This window comes from Gorilla gorilla, chromosome 4 (assembly GCF_029281585.2).
Source record: "Gorilla gorilla gorilla isolate KB3781 chromosome 4, NHGRI_mGorGor1-v2.1_pri, whole genome shotgun sequence".
Classification (NCBI taxonomy): Eukaryota; Metazoa; Chordata; class Mammalia; order Primates; family Hominidae; genus Gorilla; species Gorilla gorilla.
The window spans coordinates 56,344,047-56,364,654 of NC_073228.2; the positions used below are offsets into that span (position 1 = coordinate 56,344,047).

The window sequence follows — 20,608 nt, forward strand, 5'->3', positions numbered from 1 at the left end:
ACCTGTAATCCCGGCACTTCGGGAGGCTGAGGAGGGCGGATCACAAGTCAGGAGACTGAGACCATCCTGGCAAACATGGTGAAACCCCATCTCTACTAAAAATACAAAAATTAGCTGGGCACAGTGGTATGTGCCTGTAATCCCAGCTACCTGGGAGGCTGAGGCAGGAGAATCTCTTGAACCAGGGAGTCAGCAGTTACAGTGAGCCAAGATCGAGCCAGCGCATTCCAGCCTGGCGACAGAGCGAGACTTCGTCTCAAAAAAAAAAAAAAAAAAAAAAAAAGAAAATTCCTTTGTAAAAGTAGCGTTCTATAAAGAAAAATCTGAAGTTACTTTTATAGTAACGAAACACATGAATATCAACTCTCTTTTGGGGTCCTGATAATGACAGAAGAAATACTTCAAATATTAAGTAAAAAGCTACTAATTTAATTTTGAAAATGCCATCATAGGCTGGGCGCAGCTCATGCTTGTAATCTCAGCACTTTGGGAGGTCGAGGCAGATGGATTACCTGAGGTCAGGAGTTCGAGACCAGCCTGACCAACATGGCGAAGCCCCGTCTCTACTAAAAATACAAAAATTAGCCGGGCGTGGTGGCATGCACCTGTAGTCTCAGCTACTCAGGAGGCTGAGGCAGGAGAATCGCTGGAATGCGGGAGGCGGAGGGAACAGTGATCCGAGGTCTCGCTACTGCACTCCAGCCTGGGTGACAGAGTGCAACTCTGTCTCAAAAAGGAAAAAAAAAAAATCACAAAATAGGAGATGCTGGCTTAACACAAGAAGGCTAACCCTGAGAGTCATCCCATAAAGCAACTGCTTTGGCCAAGCGCAGTGGCTCATGCCTGTAATCCTAGCACTTTGGGAGGCCAAGGTTGGTGGATCACAAGGTCAGCACACCTAAACCATCCTGGCCAACATGGTGAAACCCCATCTCTACTAGAAATACAAAAATTAGCTGGGTGTGGCGGTGTATGCCTGTAATCCCAGCTACTCGAGACGCTGAGGCAGGAGAATCTCTTGAACCTGGGAGGCAGAGGTTGCAGTGAGCCGAGATCGCGCCACTGTACTCCAGCCTGGCGACAGAGCTAGACTCCATCTCAAAAAAAAAAAAAGGAATTGCCTACTCTAATATTAAGCTCCGCCTAGTGCCAAGTATTAAAGGGAAGGCTAGAATGCTATTATACAAAGGAGGTCAGTGACAGGCCACTCTAGGTGACTGACACATAAGGCACCTTCCACATTATACTGGAACAACCATCAGACTTACCTGTGTTTTCGCAGATATGTTTCTAGTGTTTCTAAAAGACAACTCGAGTCAATTAAAACTACTTCATCCCTGCATTCCTGCGACATTAGTTCCCATACATCCATCCAACAACCTCTGTAGAAAGAACAAATATTAGTGAAAAGGGAGAATACAGAAGGGTAAAACCTTAAAAAAACAAAAAACAGATTAAAGTATTGCTTGATTTTACCTGGCTGTTCCCTGGAAACGTCCATAATGGAAAATGATCCTATACTTGCCGTCCTTCCTGTGGCCTTCACTATTTCTCATCTGTACTTAACTTCTCTGAACTGACACTGCTACTGCTCCCTTCACCGTGGTATAGTACAAAGCTTAGTGACACTGAGATAATCTGAAGAAATAATTTCTATAGTCTAAATTAAAATCATGAACACTTTAATGATTAAGATATTAGAACATGTTTACAAATTATATATGATTACATACTCACTTTATATTAATATAACGTTCATTTAAATGTGTGCTCATATCTTTATATAAAAACTTCTGCTTGACTATCAGGTTTATCTGATACAATTTAACAACATTTGTAGTTATCAAGAGAGCAACTGGTTAATAAACTAAGTATTCTATGAGCAAATATAGTTGGAATGTTCTAAAGTCAAAATGACCGAAAAAATTATCAAGTATTTTCCCTTTTAAACACAGACCAATCTTCCACAAATTGAAAATTCTAAGAAGTTTTGATCTACTTAATGAGATCATCATCAAGTAATTTTTTTTTTACTTTTATTTTGTAGAGACGAGGTCTCTACTATGTTGCCCAGCCTGGTCTCAAACCCCTGACCTCAAGCCATTCTCCCACCTCAGCCTCCCAAAGCACTGGGATTACAGGTGTGAGCCACCATGCTCAGCTCAATTTTTTTTTTTGTAATCACTCCTTTTTAAAGCTAAACCATGGTAACAAAACTATCATCTACCTTCACATGTATAAGTAGCTGGGAAGGTCATAGATTAATTACAGTGAATAAGTTTTACATTTACTAAAAGATAGTACACTAAGACGAACACTTTATACAGCCTAAATTAATAAGAACTATGTGGTAATTTTTTTTTTTTTGAGACAGACTCTCGCTCTGTCACTCAGGCTGGAATGCGGTGGCGTGATCTTGGCTCAGTGCAACCCCACCCCTGCAGGGGCTCAAGTGATCCTCCTACCTCAGCCTCCCGAATAGCTAGGACCATAGGCGTGTACCACCACACCCGTTTTTTTTTTTTTTTTTGTATTTTTTAAGTAGAGACAGCAGGGTCTTGTCATGTTGCCCAGGCTGGTCTCCGACTCCTCAGCTCAAGCAATCCACCCACCTCAGCCTCCCAAAGGGCTGGGATTACAGGCACGAGCCACCAAGCCCAGCCCTATACAATTTTTTTTTTAACAAACTTACTAAAAACTTCCCACTCTCCCTCCCCAACAGGGTTCAACTTCAGTATGAAAATTGCCACACATTTTGCTTTGTTGCAGCACATTTATCTTGGACCTGCATTCCAAGGGAAATGTGGGTTTACACTCCATTCAATCACAGCCTTCTTGATTTTTCATGATTCTGAACAACTGGCTCCTGTCTGTTCTTCTGCAGGTCTCAGTACAGTCCAAGGAATTCATTACACCTTGGACGCTAGAGACGGAAAAACCTCTGAACTTTTAACTTACTCTATGTAGTTAAATGGGTATTTCTCAACCCTCTGCCTAAAATGTAAGTTATCCACACAATTCAGCTCTGTACTCCCTCTCACAAGGGCTCAGGCCAAGGTTTAGCTCCCCTTATTTGTGACAACAAAAACATCATCTGTTCCACTTTCCATGCTACATCCTTCTATTCTCAACTCTGATATTTCCTTTTTGAGACAGAGTCTCACTCTGTTGCCCAAGCTGGAGTGCAGTGGTGTGATCTCGGCTCACTGCAACCTCCGCCGCCCAGGTTCAAGCGATTCTCCTGCCTCAGCCTCCCAAGTAGCTGGGACTACAGGCATGTGCTACCACACCTGGCTAATTTTTGTTATTTTTAGTAGAGACGGGGTTTCGCCATATTGGCCGGGCTGGTCGCGAACTCCTGACCTCGTGATCTGCCTGCATCGGCCTCCCAAAGTGCTGGGATTACCAGTGTGAGCCACCCCGCCCAGCCCCTTTTATTAACTATACTTGATTAGTATAATGCATAATTTCCCAGAACTGAAAAACTCTCAAACTCAAGCTCTCATAATTGAGGGAAAAGTTCATAAAGAGAAATCAGAGCTAAAGAATGATTATTATATCATTAGAATGTGAAGGCATTTTTTTTTTAAAAAAAGCTCTATAAAAAAAATCTGTATCTCAAATCAGGATTTTATTTATAAACATTCTAGACCTTATGCCTTCTATTATTCTTTTAAGATCAAACTTTCCAAAAAAAAACCTTTCCACTTTCTGATTCTGCTCCCATACTCTCCATTCACAGCTTAATCCATGACAACCTTACATTGCATTCACTTTTCCATCATTGCAACCTGGATTCTGCTTCCACTCAATCACTAGCTCAGCTCTTCAAGATCACCAATCATCTCATTGTTACTAAATCCAATGTCCACTTTTGGGTCCCTGATAACTTGGCCGCATTTAATACAGCTGATCAGACTTCCTTGGAACGCTTTTACACCTTGGCTTCCTTCTACCTATCTGGCTACTCTTTCTCAGGTTTCTTTACTAATTTCTTTTCTACCATTAAATTCCTCAGAATTCTTTTACTCTCTTTCCCTTTAGGTGATCTTACATAACATTCTCTAAGATAAACTACAGGCCTACGACTCCAGCCTAGATCTTTCTTCCAGATCTCAAACTTACTCCCAGACAGACAATAACCTGGGTTTACTTGCATAGATGAGAGAATACTCTCAGAAAGGCTGACCTAGATTTCTATTTATTAGGCTAAAACCTAATCAACTGTATTATACTTTCTCTGGAAATAGACTAAACAAATTAAAAAAGCTATGGGGGGTGGGGATGTAGCAGTAGGAGGGGGAGTGGAAATACATAAAATGGAGAATCATAGTAGCATTTAATAGTGGTGACCATCCAAGGGAGAGGGAGCCTTGGCTAAGCATACTGTACTGCTTAGCCTGCTATTCTATGTGGCCTGTGGGAATAACTGAAGCTACCTTAGTCAAGAGACAGACACCACTTAAGATCAATTAAGTCCATTCACACTGATTCCATACTCAGCAAACAGCCTTCTAAAACATATGACTTCCCATGTAGTGGAACTGTAGCTAGAAGGGGATGTAAAATCTGTGGAGGTTTGTTTTGTTTCTTAAGCTGAAAGACAGGAAAACAGAGCTGAATGTAAATTTAACAAAAGTAGGTAACTGAATAAGCAAAGTGATTGAAAACAAAGAAGATGGAGTGCAGAGCAAGAGTGGAAGGATTGGTCTTTGAAGGAAGGCAGCAATGAACACAGATGCATAAGATGCTGGGCTACTTGCTTCTCAGTTCATCAACAAAGAATATGCTTAACAGAAAAAAACCACCAGAAGGCAAGCTCTTTACTGTATCATACCACTTTAGGCCTTCAGCCAACAGGTCATCTCTAATGTGAAAAATTAGCCTGTACTCTGCATTTAGAGTCAGAAATTCTCTGAAGCTACTGACAAATCTGAGAAGGAAGAATGAGCTGATGAAAAAATAAAAAATAAAAAATTTTTAAAAGATACTGACAAATTGGGCCAGGCGCCGTGGCTCACGCCTGTTAATCCCAACACTTTGGGAGGCCAAGGCGGGTTGATCACCTGAGGTCAGGAGTTCGAGACCAGCCTGGCCAACCTGGTGAAACCCTGTGTCTACTAAAAATACAAAAATTAGCCGGGCATGGTAGCAGGTGCATGTAATCCCAGCTACTTGGGAGGCTGAGGCAGGAGAATCACTTGAACCCAGGCGGCAGAGGTTGCAGTGAGCCGAGATCGCGCCACTGCACTCTAGCCCGGGTGACAGGGGAAATTCCATCTCAAAAAAAAAAAAAAAAGAATTTGAAAGAAAGAAAAAAAAGATACTGTCAAATCAAGCAGCAAAATAACAACTACCCTTAAGAAAACTTCTTCAGGCTACAAGAACATAATGTGTGGTTCTTGTTTGGATCCTGATTCATACAAACCAACACTCAAAAAAAAAAAAAAAAACCAGAAACAGGTAAAATCTAAGTATGAACTGGGTATTCGATTGTTACACTTAATTTTGTTAGGTGTTATGATGGCAATGTGTGAAAAAAAATGTCCATATATTTAGAAATGCATGTGGAAGGATGCAATAGAGTAACACGAAGCCTGGGACTTGCTTTAAAATACAAAGAAAAAGGTGGATAAATGAAGCAAGTGTGGCAACTCTTGATTACTACTAAATCTTGGTGAAAGTGCATGGGAGGTTCAATCATTGTATTTTTTACTTTTCTATGTTTGACAATTTTACTAATAAAATTTACTTTATTTATTTATTTATTTATTTATTTATTTATTTATTTATTTATTTATTTCGAGACAAAGTCTCACTCTTGTCGCCCAGGCTGGAGTGCAATGGTGCGATCTTGGCTCAATGCAACCTCCGCCTCCTGGATTCAAGCGATTCTCCTGCCTCAGCCTCCCAAGTAGCTAAGATTACAAGCACCTGCCACCACGCCCGGCTAATTTTTGTATTTTTAGTAGAGACAGGGTTTCACCATGTTGGCCAGGCTGGTCTCGAACCCCCGACCTCAGAGAATCCACCCAACTTGGCCTCCCAAAGTGCTGGGATTACAGGTGTGAGCCACCATGCCCAGCCTTTTTTTTTTTTTGAGACAGAGTCTCGCTCTGTCGCCCAGGAGACACGATCTCAGCTCACTGCAACCTCCACCTCTTGGGTTTAAGCAATTCTCCTGCCTCAGCCTCCTAAGTAGCTGGGATCACAGATGCGTGCCACCATGCCTGGCTAATTTTTATATTTTTAGTAGAGATGAGGTTTCCCCATGTTGGTCAGGCTGGTCTCGAACTCCTGACCTTGTGATCCGCTCGTCTCGGCCTCCAAAGGTGCTGGGATTACAGGCGTGAGCCACTGCACCCGGCCGATAAAATGTTTTAAATATTTTTTGTTGCTCAGTATAGGGGAAAAAAACTTAATAGATTATTAACATACCACTGCCTGGTCATCCAAGTCTTTGTGTCAGGGAGGAAAATGTCTATACAATAATGGTGTAACTCGGAAGTTCAGGTCAAAAAAAAAAAAACAAAAAAAAAAAATCCAAAAAAGGTGACAATGACACAAATGAGATATTTAAAAATTAACTTTTCAGAGGCCAGGTGCAGTGGCTCATGCCTGTAATCCCAGCACTTTGGGAGACCAAGGCAGGCAGATCACTTGAGGCCAGGAGTTTGAGATCAGCCTGGGCAACATGGCGAAACCCCGTCTCTATTAAAAATCCAAAAAAATTAGCCAGCAGTGGTGGCGAACACCTGTAATCCCAGCTACTCAGGAGGCTGAGGCACAAGAATTGCTTGAACCCAAGAGGCAGAGGTTGCATGAGCTGAGATCGTACCACTGCACTCCAGCCTGAGTGACAGAGCAAGACTGTGTCTCAAAAAAATAATTAAAAGATAAAATTAATAAAGAAGTATAGTTTTTTAATATCCCATTCTCTCCAAAACTAAAGTCACGTCTTAGAAAGTCCCTTGACACTCCTTGGCTTCGCCTCACTATCCCCACCCCAAGGCAATTTTGTAGGGGACAACTATGGCACTGTGCTGGGAGAAAGTGAAAAAGCAGCCTTGGACACTATAGCACTTAAGAAGAAAACTACAAATTATTATCAGGCAATATTTGCTTAAAAAATAAAATAGGCCGGGCGCAGTGGCTCACGCCTGTAATCTCAGCACTTTGGGAGGCCGAGGTGGGCGGATCATGAAGTCAGGAGATCGAGACCATCCTGGCTAACACGGTGAAACCCTGTCTCTACCAAAAATACAAAAAATTAGCCGGGCTTGGTGGCACGCGCCTGTAGTCCCAACTACTCGGGAGGCTGGGGCAGGAGAATAGCTTGAACCCAGGAGGCAGAGGTTTCAGTGAGCCGAGATGACGCCACTGCACTCCAGCCTGGGCGACAGAGGAGACTCCATCTCAAAAAATAATAATAAATATAGAAAACTACAAATTAGTTACATAAATACATATTGTCATAATATCGTCATAACTACTTTTTTTAAAACCTTGGTAAATTACAGCTAGAGACAAGAAAGATAAATAATTTATACATTATGACTATTCTGTAGATCAAATAATCATTACCACTACTTTGAAAACGTTCATATTAGCTGCATACATTTCCATAAAGACTTCAACCGGCCGAGTGTGGTGCCTCACACCTGTAATCCCAGCACTTTGGAGGCTGAGGCGGGCGATCACCTGAGGTCAGGAGTCCGAGACCAGCCTGGCCAATAGGGTGAAACTTCATCTCTACTAAAAATACAAAAATTAGCCAGGTGTGGTGGCACGCACCTGTAGTCCCAGCTACTCAGGAAGCTGAGGCAGGAGAATCATTTGAACCAGGGAGGTGGAGGTTGCAGTGAGCCGAGATTGTGCCACTGCACTCCAGCCTGGGAAATAGAGGGAGACTCCGTCTCAAAAAAAGAAAAAAAAAAAAAGACTTCAACCTCCCTCCTCTAAAACATATTTAACATAAAAAAAATTTTTTTAATCAGATCTACATTGAGACTTTATATATATCAAGGCAAAATGGCCAACATAACAAGAGGATCTATTTATTTTGACCTATGTCATAGAGTATAACCAATTAATGAATTAAAGCAAACAGTGGGTTTATTTCTTTTACTAAATATGATCAAATATATAATCTTAACAATGACAAAGCCTCTTGGTATTCAATTCTACTTACCCCAAAGGTTTTGGCTTGTGCGTATCTAAGGAGTGCAACTGACATCTCTTATTCTTCTTACTTTTTGGAATAGCATCTATCATGTCATTTAGTTTGGACCTAATTAAAAATAAAACATATTAAGGGTTTAATTCATTTTACTTTCAAATTTTAAAATCTCTATTTACTGTCTTTTAGAGAGAAGTCTCAAAACAAAACACAAAAAAACCACTTTTCTCTATCCCCACTGTATCTAGCAGTGTGCCTGGCACTCACGTATTTCAACACTGACTGCTACCTGACTCTCAGCCATCTTCCCTTGCCCAGCCATTATGTAAATACACCAGTTGCAGAAGCACACACCTGTAGTCCCGGCTATTTGAGAGGCCGAGGTGAAAGGATCACTTAAGCCCAAGGGTTTGAGGCCAGCCAGGGCAATATAGTGAGATCCCATGTCTTTAAAAAATATATAAAAACCTCACAAAACATTATGTAAACACAATACATCCTTGAAGAGGAGTCATCAACAGAAATTTTATGCAAATATAGAATACACACTACTACTATCCGCACCCTCCATCCAACCAATGAGCAAAGTTTGTCAATTCTACCTTTTAAATATTATCTAGAATCAGGCCTGGTGCAGCAGCTCATGCCTATAATCCCAGCACTTTGGAAGGCTGAGGTAAGAGGATCACTTGAGGCCAGGAGTTCAAAGCCAGCCTGGGTAACAAAGCAAAATTTTCATCTCTATAGAAAATTTTAAAATGAGGCCAGGCATGGTGGCTCACACCTGTAATCCCAGCACTTTGGGAGACTGAGGCCAGGAGTTAAGAGACCAGCCTGGCCAACATGGAGAAACCCTATTTCTACTAAAAAAAATACAAAAATTAGACAGGTGTGGTGGTGCACGCCTGTAATCCCAGCTTCTCAGGAGGCTGAGGCACGAGAATCACTTGAATCTGGGAGGCGGAGGTAGCAATGAGCCAAGATTGCACCACTGCACTCCAGCTTGAGACAGAGTGAGACTTTGTCTCAAAAAAATAAATAAGATAGAATAAAAGCTAAATAAAAATTAACCAATCTAGAATCAGATCATTTCTTATCACCTCTACCATTATCATCCCTGTCCAACCCACCAATCTCTAGCTTAGTCAACTGCAATAGCTGGCCTCCTAAATGGTCTCCTTGCTGCACCTTCTGCCCTTTACATTCCAGGCCTCACTCAGCAGCTACAGTGATCCTTTTAAGATATGAATCAGATTACATTATTCCTCTGTTCAAAAACACTCCAAGGCTTATTTTCTCAAGCCCAGGCACAGTAAATATCAAAAGTCCCTACCACTATCTCTAAATAGGAAAGCCTCGGGTTTACTTTTCAGACCTCTTCTTCTTTTCCTATTTATATTCACTAAATGAGACAAATTTACATCTCTAACCCAGACCTCTCTGAATTCTATTTGGATGTCTAATCGCTATCTCAAACTTAGCACACCCAAAGATGAGCTCTGTTACATTTCTCCTCAGTCTCGTCCATCTCGGTAAATGGTAACTATTTGCCCATTCTTTTTTTTTTTTTTGAGACAGAGTCTCGCTCTGTTGCCCACGCTGGACTGCAGTGGCGCAATCTTGCCTCACTGCAACCTCCGCCTCCCGGGTTCAAGCGATTCCCCTGTCTCAGCCTCCTGAGTAGCTGGGATTACAGGTGCCTGCCACCACGCCTGGCTAATTTTTTATTTTTAGTAGAGATGGGATTTCACCATGTTGGCCAAGCTGGTTTCAGACTCCTGACCTCTGGTGATCCACCCTCACTGACCTCTCAAAGTGCTGGGATTATAGGTGTGAGCAACCACGCAAGGCCTGTTGTCCATTCTTTACATCACAAATCTGAGAATCATCTTTGATGGCCTCCCTCACAACCAATCTATCCAAAAAATCCCACTGGCTCATTCCTCAAAATACATCCAGGATCCTTTATAACCATTTTTCACTACCTCCAAAGCCGTCATTCATTCTCAATACAGAGGTCAAAGTAAGCCAGATTTCATCAGACTATGCCACTCTTCTGCTCAAAACCTTCCCAAAGCTTGTCACCTCACTCAGAGTGAAAAAAAAAAAAGACCTCAGCCAGGCACGGTGGCTCACGCCTGTAATCCGAGCACTTTGGGAGTCCAAGGCGGGCAGATCGCCTGAGGTCAGGAGTTCAAGACCAACATGGCCAACATAGCGAAACCCTGTCTCTACTAAAAAATAAAAAAAAAAGTCAAGCGTGGTAGTGGGCACCTGTAATCCCAGCTACTTGGGAGGCTGAGGCAGGACAATCGCTTGAACCCGGGAGGCAGTGGTTGCAGTGAGCCGAGATCGAGCCATTGCACTCCAGCCTGGGCAACAATAGCGAAACTCTGTCTGAAAAAATAAAAATATGACTGGACCTTTTATTACCTTTTTTTTGAGATGGAGCTTTACTCTTGTTGCCCAGGCTGGAGTGCAATGCGCAATCTCAGCTCACTGCAACTGCCGCCTCCCGGGTTCAAGAGATTCTCCTGCCTCAGCCTCCCGAGTAGCTGGGATTACAGGGACCCGCCACCACTCCTGGCTAATTTTTTGTATTTTTAGTAGAGACTCGGTTTCAGCGTGTTGCCCAGGCTAGTCTTGAACTCCTGAGCTCAGGCAATCCAACTGCCTCGGCCTCCCAAAGCGTTGGGATTATAGGCGTGAGCCACCGCGCCCAGTCGCTCTTCTTTTTTTCTTTTTGAAACGGAGTCTCGCTCTGTCGCCCTGGCTGGACTGCAGTGGCGTGATCTCGGCTCACTGCAACCTCTGCCTCCTGGGTTCAAGTGATTCTCCTGCCTCAGCCTCCTGAATAGCTGTGATGACAGCCATGCGCCACCATGCTCAGCTAATTTTTGTATTTTTAGTAGAGATGGGGTTTCACCACGTTGGTCAGGCTGGTCTCGAACTCCAGACCTCATGATCTGCCTGCCTCGGCCTCCCAAAGTGCTGGGATTACAGGCGTGAGCCACCGCGCCCGGCCTTATTACTCTGCTTACCCCATCTTTTATTACTGTTCCCTTCATTCATCTGGCTCCAGCCACAAGGGCTTCCTTACTATTCCTCAAACATGCCAATAAAACCCCAACCTCAGAACCTTTACACTAGCTGTTCCTTCTCTGCCTTCCCCCCAGTTTTCTACAAGATTTGCTTGCTCACTTCATTCAAATCTATATTCAATGTCATTTTATCAGGGAGGCCTTCCCTGACCATTCTCCACAATAATTCTACCCCCACTCCATTCTCTACCTCCCTTACTGATTTTTCTAATTTATCATCCCTGACAAATTGAATATTTGCTTTCTGTCTGCCTCTCCCCACGTGGAGAGCAGAAACTTTACATCCACTGGTACATACAACTTACTCAATAAAATTATTAAATTAGACTCAATCTTTCCATCAAGAAAATAAGCTGCCACTGTCACCAAGCTGTTTTAAATTTTAACAAACCCATTTTCTCCTAATTGATTATACTTACCCATGTACATAAAATAATGTATAAAGCTTCTTTGCATCAGTCATGCAGCTTCTAGTTACAGACAGGACTCCCTTAGGCCCTACTGTTAGGGGTTCAAGGGCAGGATTTCCAGACTCTACAAGCTGAGAAAAGAGACGTTCCACACTGCGACGACAGCCAACACATGGGACAAGCTGAGAAAGTGCACTCAGGACTTCGCGTGATGTCACCACCATGGCAATACTTAGATCCTGTTGCTTAAGCATACCATGTCGCTGAAAGAGGGAAAGAAAATGAAGGAGTGTCCTTTAAAAAGACGTAAAATTACACTTTCACTACTACTAGTTCCTATCCTTGTGCAGTAAGTACAACCTGGCCAGGGTTTACCAGCTCTACCTGCAACTGAGTCAGAAAGGCAAAGTAGTCAGCCTTGTCCATGCTGTACGGAATTTGCTCCACAAACCCCCTTGCTCTAGAATCTAGGGTATATAAACAACTCTGCTTAGTATGCCAAAAAGCAGTACTGCATCTGGAAATGTAGGGCTGGTTCAGTGAGTATTAGGCCAGTCCTCTCACAAAAAAAAAAAAAAAAAAAAAAAAAAAAAAAAAAAAAAAAAAAAAGCACAATACAGCTGTACCTTTTTTTTTAGTTTGTTTGTTTTTGTTTTTTGAGACGGCATCTTGCTCTCTCGCCACGCTGGAGTGCAATAGCACAATCTCAGCTCACTGCAACCTCTGCCTCCTGGGTTCAAGTGATTCTCGTGTCTCAGCCTCCCGAGTAGCTGGGACTACAGGTGTGCACCACCACGCCCGGCTAATTTTAGTATTTTTAGTAGAGATGGGGTTTCACCATGTTGGCAAGGATGGTCTTGATCTTTTGACCTTGTGATCCACCCGCCTCAGCCTCCCAAAGTGCTTGGATTACAGGCGTGAGCCACCACGCCTGGCCTGTTTTTTTTGTTTTGTTTTGTTTTGACAACTTTTAACAACACACTTACTATCACTATGTTTAGCTACAGGAGTCAAGTTAGGATGGTAATCATATGGAGCAGCAATTCCCAATCCAGAGGCATGAACAGGTATATTACAAATTAATGGGAGAAAACATGGCCTATCTTCCTTATGTAGGGAAATAACTAGCATGCTGCTGCTTATGAATTGTATCTGCTGGTTATGACAAGGTAGAAAAATAACTGAGAGCTACTGTTGCAGAGAAATGAGCAAACTCTAGTAAGTAACTTCTACCTGATGGAGTTATAGTTAACTGCAGTTAACACTTTCAGATTTACCAAAAACGGATAGGAAAGTAGGATAATTCCCAAGAAGCATTTTCTCACATTTACCATTACCCTTCCATTCAAAGTTTTCCTAAAAGTAGAAATAAGAGTTCTGAAGTAAACTAACAAGTCATCTTCCAATATCTTAATTACAGTCAGCCCTCCATATCCATGGGTTCTACATCTGTGAATTTAACCAACCAAGGATCGAAAATATTTGACAGGAAATACTAAACATGTACAGACTTTTCTTCCTTGTCATTATTCCCTAAAGATGCAGTATAACTACTATTTACACAGCATTTACATTGTATTAGGTACTATAAGTAATCTAAATATGCTTTAAAGTATATGGGAGGATGTGCAGAGGTTACATGCAAATATACATCTTATTTTTTCTGAGACAAGGTCTCACTCTATTGCCCAGGCTGGAGTGCAGTGATGCGATCTCAGCTGACTACAACCTCTGCCTCCTGGGCTCAAGAGATCCTGCCACCTGAACCTACGGAGGAGCTGGGACCCCAGGCACATGCCGCCATGTCTGCCCAACTTTTTTGCATTTTCTGTAGAAACAGGGTTTTGCCATGTTGCCCAGGCTGGTCTCCAACTACCGAACTCAAGCGATCCACCTGCCCTGGCCTCCCAAAGTGCTGGGATTACAGGCATGAGCCACCATGCCTAGCCCTTACCATATCATTTTCTATAAGCATTGTGGATTTTGGTTTGCCTAGGGATCCTTGAACTATCCCCCACGGATACTGAGGGACCACTATATATTGCATTTAAGCGTATTTATAAAGTACTATATTTCTCAGGAATTAAACAAACATCAGAAAATTCATAATATAGGATTACTTTGTCTGAACAAAACAATTACTACAGCAGAAAACCAACAAGTTTTTAATGAAAAATTATATACCTTATCTTTTAAAAACTAGGAAAGATGGCCTGGTTTTAAAATTAAAGTCTTATGGACATGTAAAATATTAACACACCACCACCAATTCTTTTTCACATGGCAGTTACATAAATCATGTAAATAACTATGCATGCTTACTATAGCAATGGTGAAAGAGCAATTCCAGTGCAATATAAGACCTAGAGAATCCTATATAAAATTAATACAGCTAAATTTTAAATGAGTCTTTAAAATACACATACACCATTAAAAACACTGATTGAAAAAACTATTACCTGAATGAACTGCTTTAGCTGTGCACCATTATTCTGATGTCCATCGAGATTTAACACATTATCAGGAAATTCCATCACCATCTTAAAATGCAAACAGAACGGAAATCAATTACTTTACCCCTCTGAGAACAGGATACAGCCTACAAACTCCAGAAATAGACCCGTGAAAGTCAGATTTGCACCCATCCCTAGCCCCTCAAAAAATTTTGTTAAATCCAAGTACATGGCCTGGTGCAGTGGCTCACACCTATAATCCCAGCACTTTGGGAGGCCAGTGGGGTGGAGGGCGGCGGATCACCTGAGGTCGGGAGTTCGAGACCAGCCTGACCAACATGGAGAAACCCCCGTCTCTACTAAATACATAAAATTAGCCGGGTTTGGTGGCGCATGCCTGTAATCCTAGCTACTTGGGAGGCTGAGCCAGGAGAACCACTTGAACCCGGGAGGCAGAGGTTGCAGCGAGCCGAAATCGCACCACTGCACTCCAGCCTGGACAACAAGAGTGAAACTCTGTCAAAAAAAAAAAAAAAAAAAAAAAATTCGAGTACATAAGACAAGTTTCCATTTTTTTTTTTTTTTTGAGACGGAGTCTTGCTCCGTCACCTAGGCTGGAGTGCGGTGGCATGATTTCAGCTCATCACAACCTCCACCTCCTGGGTTCAAGCAATTCTCCTGCCTCAGCCTTGCGAGTAGCTGGGATTACAGGAACCCACCACCAAGCCCAGCTAATTTTTGTATTTTTAGTAGAGATGGGGTTTCACCATGTTGGCCAGGCTGGTCTCGAACTCCTGACCTCAGCCTCCCAAAGTACTGGGATTACAGGCGTGAGCCACTGCCTGGCCAGAACAGTACCTGCCTGGCACATAGTAAATGTTTGCTCTAATTATGAACAAAAAGGGCACATTGATATACTTATTCAATTATCAAAATTCACTACCATAGGAAGGCATATGAAACTTAAGGAGGCTTCACTATGTCACATAATGGGGATGTGTAATTAGTACATTTTACTGATCTGTTGTCACACCACAGATTTTTAGTACCATAGTTATGTATCACTACAAGCCATTTTTACTATAAGATGTCATCAAATTAAAGCAGCATCCTGATTTCACATATTAAAATGTGGGGGAAAAAGATATGCCTTCAAAACAATGAAAGTAACACATGTATATCTTAACTAAAACATTGTTAAAGATCAAACATATCGTACTAGGACAAACTATTTCCACATTGCCACATAACAAGGACCACAAACTCCTACAAAACCAAAGAAATGAAGTCAAGAGAAAAACACCGATTTAAGGCAAAAACAAAATATCCCTACCCAGTTGAATGCGATCTTAAAAAGATCACTCCCTTCCCCAACCAGCACCAGAGACCTGCTTCTTTAATGGATGTAACCATTCCTTTCCTTCCATATTAGAGAAATTTAAAACATGCTTGTTCTAACAGCAAAATGAGGCCTCATTAACAGCTAAGTCAAACGTAAGCAATAGATTTAAGAGTTTTTCTTGATTTGGTAACGGAGGAATATGAGATATATGAAGCACAGAGACAAATAGATACTAAAGGATGGACTATGATGCAAATACTAACGTAATCCAGACTGCATGTACAACACACTTCAAATTTTCAGTGTGTATACTTTATCTTTCAAAAAAAGAAAACATATTAGATGTGGCTATCTCTAGGTAGTAAGACAACTTTTTCTGTATGTGTTCCTATATTTCCCAAATGTATTACAATGCATATATACTATATATTATGGGAGGGGAAGAGTTAATGCTCCTTGCTTCCAATTCTATATCCACTATACCATGTTTAGAGACATGCTTCCATTTCAATAGCTTTTTTTTTTTTTTTTTTTTGAGACAGAGTCTCGTTCTGTCACCCAGGCTGGAGTGCAGTGGCACAATCTCGGCTCACTGCAACCTCCGCCTCCCAGGTTCGACCAATTCTCCTGCCTCAGCCTCCTGAGTAGCTGGGATTACAGGCACCTGCCACCAAACATGGTTAATTTTTTGTATTTTTAGTAGCAACAGGGTTTTGCCATGTTGCCCAGGCTGGTTTCAAACTCGGAGCTCAGGCAATCTGCCTGCCTCGGCCTCCCAAAGTGCTGGGATTACAGGCGTCAGTCACCACGCCTGACCCATTTCAATAGCTTTTACCATTCTGAAAGTTTTTTCTTCCATGCATACAGATGAAATGTCCAAATGTCAATTATCCAATTTTCAGGTTTATCAACCCAGACATCTTGTTTCTAGTTTTCCTTCTCAGTCTTATTAATACCTCTAAAGGGGGGTAGCAATAAGTAATAATAAAAACACTTCATGTGTATTAGACATTGTTATAAGCACTTTCATACATTAACTTTATCAACAGTACAAAGCAAAACTGAAGTCAATGGTCTATTTTAATGCTGTAGCTATAAATGATCTGGTGAGGATGACTGAAAAGAGCAAAATATCTAATGATCCATACTGCCTATTGTATTTATTCTAATTAATATGGTCTACTCAAATTTAAAAAAAAAATAATAATCCTGGTATTGGAAATCCTGGTCCAGAAAACTATTATAATAAAAGCAATAAAATAGTTAATAGTTCAATTAACTCATATTTTCTGGAATCATCAAAAGGTTTAAGACACACAAAAATTTAACTGTCAGTCATTAAAAAGGTATAAACTTTTAGAGCCATGTAACTCAACAGAATATTGGAGGTCACTCCAAACCTACCATTTAAGTAACTAATACCTCGATTTGTATTTTCATTTGCTTGATACAAATATACACCATTTCACCACATACCAATAGCCGTAATAAAAAATGACAATTATCTATACTGTTTAAAGATCAAAGCTATCAATTTAAAAAACAAAGAATATTCCTTATTTAACCAAATCAAAATCTCTCCAGTCTGGTTCTTAGGCAAAATCCTAAATTCTGACTCAGTATGTATTTATATTCTGATCAACTGTTTTAAAAATTGAAACGGAGATCAAAGAACATATCTAATAATACTGAGACCTGCGAGCTGATTTGTAAAATTTTTTTTTTGAGACAGGGTCTCAACTCTGTTGCCTAGGCTGGCATGCAGTAGCTCAATCTCGACTCACTGCAGCCTCTGCCTCCCAGGTTCAAGCAATTCTCCCAAGTAGCTGTGATTACAGGCGTACCACCATGCCCAGCTAATTTTTGTATTTTTAGTAGAGACAGGATTTCACCATGTTGGCCAGGCTGGTCCTGAACTCCTGACCTCAGGTGATCCACTCTCTGAGGCCTCCAAAAGTGCTGGGATTACAGGCATGAGCCACTGCGCCCAGCCTAAAATATTTTAATTATATGGATAATACCTGATTTAGGAATTCTTTCTAAGAAGTCAGTAAAGAAGCCGGTGGCTCACGCCCGTAATCCCAGCACTTTGGGAGGCCCAGGCGGGTGGATCACCTGAGGTTGTGAGTTCGAGACCAGCCTGACCAACATGGAGAAACCCTGCCTGTACTAAAAATACAAAAAATTAGCTATAGTGGCACATGCCTGTAATCCTAGCTACTTGGGAGGCTGAGACAGGAAAATCACTTGAACCCGGAAGGCGGAGGTTGTGGTGAGCCAAGATCGTGCCATTGCACACCAGCTTGAGCGACAAGAGCAAAACTCGGTCTCAAAAAAAAAAAAAAGTCAATAAAGAACATGGTTATTTTTAAAAACAAAACTTGTTTCCAATCATTTCATTTTCACCTAATTAGTACCAAAAATACTAAGATCTAATCTATTTCTATCTTTCCTGGTTTCATCAGCTGGCATACTACTAAATTTTCTCTTGTATTTACTCACTACTCTGGCTGGAGACAATGCACTCAAACTAAATACTCTGTTCTCGCCTTTCAAACACTTAGGACAATGGCTTTTTACCTTACTGTTTTCTGGCCAATCACTATATGCTGTTCAGTGTTTTAAGAGATGAAAATAAAAAGGGGAAGGCAAAGAGGCTAGTAGCACAATTTGTTCTTCATTCTTTAAAACCACTTCCTTAACTTAATCTTGAGATTCTAGGTTACCTAAAGGAAGACAGTCCTGTAAAGTATTTCAGGTGTGGTTTTATAGAGGCATCATTAGCATTCAGCTTCATGAAGAGGTTCCCTACCCATAGCTAGCCACAAATAGAACAAGTCATTGTGCTGCAATTACTGCTTTATAAAGTTTATTGAATCCATTACCCACTTTCACTCTTAAGTATCTGTTCTGGTTTCTCCTGACCACAAAAAAAACCTGTTTTTAGCGCATTCTCACAAGTTCTAACCAACAATATACTAAGTTTGCATTTATTAAAATCACTGTCATTTTGGTTTTACTCCACACAGCTATTTGTAACATCTATCACCCTCAGTAAAATTAACTGTTAAAAGTTGAAAGAAAACATTAAATGCTAACTTTTAACAATTACAAAACATCTAATTCCCAAGTGGATATGCTACCATTTATCATTTTTTTAAAGTGTAAGACATTAAGAACTCTTACCAGATTAATGCTGTACATGCAAACAAGAACAAAAAGAAAAAAAAAAACAAAACCCCAAACTCTTATCAGAGTAGTCTATTTAGATTGGTTTAAATTAGGAGAGTAAACTGCAATGCAGAAATGTAACAATCTGGCCGGGCGCATTGGCTCACGCCTGTAATCCCACCACTGTGGGAGGCCGAGGCAGGCAGATCACTTGAGGTCAGGAGTTCGAGACCAGCCTGGCCAAAATGGTGACGCCTCGTCTCTACTAAAAATACAAAAACTAGTCGGGCATGGTGGCGGGCACCTGTAATCCCAGCTACTCAGGAGGTTGAGGCCCAAGAATCACCTGAACCTGGAAGGCGGAGGTTGCAGTGAGCCAAGATCACACCACTGCACTCCAGCCTAGGTGACACAGTGAGACTCCATCTCAAAAAAAAAAAAAGAAATATCATAGCAATCTGACAATATGTACCTGGAACTTTACAAAAGGTTCTTATCCTTTGATCCAACCAGTAATTCCACTTCCAAAAGCCTGAGAAAACATTTTAATGCAAAGATTTTTGCATTATTTATGTTCTTACAGTTTATTCATAGCAAAAACTAGAACAACCTCCATGTCCAACAGTGGAAAAATAATTACGGAATGTCATACGACGGAATATTACACAGCCATTAAAAATGTTTAAGAATGACAAGAAAAAATGTTTTCAAAATTACATTTAGTGAAATAAATAAGGACAAAAAAAGTTACAGAAAACAATATATTAACTGTATCTATGTGTGTGTTAGGACTGAAATTACACCAAATGCGCTTATCCCTGAGAAGTATGACTAAGGGTAATTTGTTTTGTAGTTATTTTTCAAGATTTTAGAAGGAATATATATTTTGGCCGGGTGTGGTGGCTCACACCTGTAATCCCAGCACTTTGGGAGGCCGAGGTGGACAGATGACCTGAGGTCAGGAGTTCAAGACCAGCCTGGCCAACATAGGGAAACCCCATCTCTTCTAAAAATACAAAAAAATTAGCTGGGCGTGGTGACGCGCACTTGTAATCCCAGCTACTCAGGAGGCTGAGGCAGGAGAATCACTTGAGCCTGAGAGGCAGAGGTTGCAGTGAGCCAAGATCAGGCCACTGTACTCCAGCCTGGGCGACAGAGCGAGACTCTGTCTCAAAAAAAAAAAAAACTTTAATTCTTCAGATTTCTCTAAAATCAAATATGTATTCTGTTATTTTATAATTGTAGTAACACTGAACAACATTTTAGCCAGAGTATAAAACTTTCTTAAATATTTCACCATTCCACCAACTTATTTGGAATTTTCTCAAATACACCTACATCAGCCCTATCCTATACTCAGGTGTTCAAACTCACTGAACTACCATGGGAATCTTCTAAACATGGATACAACATATCACATAAAAGAAGAGGCTATTTTATTTATTTATTTATTTTTGAAACAGAGTTTCACTTTGTCTCCCAGGCTGGAGTGCAGTGGCGCAATCTTGGCTCACTGCAACCTCCGCCTCTGGGGGTTCAATCAATTCTCTTGCCTCAGCCTCATCAGTAGCTGGGTCTACAGGCACACTCTACCACACACACTGATTTTTTTGTATTTCAGTAGAGACAGGTTTTCACCACATTGCCCAGGCTGGTCTCAAACTCCTGAGCTCAGGCAATCTGCCGGCCTCGGCCTCCCAAATTGCTAGGATTACAGGCATGAGCCACAGCGCCGGGCCTAAGGCTACTTTTTTTTTTTTTTTTTTTTTGAGACAGAGTCTTGCTCTTGTTGCCCAGGCTGGAGTGCAGTGGTGCGATCTCGGCTCACCGCAACCTCCACCTCCCGGGTTCAAGGGATTCTCCTGCCTCAGCCTCCTGAGTAGCTGGGATTACAGGCACCCACCACTATGTCTGGCTAATTTTTGTATTTTTAGTAGAGACGGGGTTTTGCC

The 20,608-nt window shown here is 41.4% G+C and overlaps 1 protein-coding gene across 4 annotated transcripts in view; it reads right to left on the minus strand.

Moving 5' to 3' along the window:
- The window catches only part of GGNBP2 (gametogenetin binding protein 2), a 47,018-nt gene that overhangs the window by 21,463 nt on the left and 4,947 nt on the right, over positions 1-20,608 (minus strand). For all 4 annotated transcript variants that reach the window (XM_031011015.3, XM_031011014.3, XM_055388350.2 and 1 more), the window contains 4 exons: positions 14,150-14,230; positions 11,700-11,953; positions 8,192-8,290; positions 1,269-1,382 (listed from right to left, as the gene is read on the minus strand). In XM_031011015.3, coding sequence (XP_030866875.1) covers positions 1,269-1,382; positions 8,192-8,290; positions 11,700-11,953; positions 14,150-14,230 — 548 coding nt within the window. The remainder of the gene's footprint in view (positions 1-1,268; positions 1,383-8,191; positions 8,291-11,699; positions 11,954-14,149; positions 14,231-20,608) is intronic.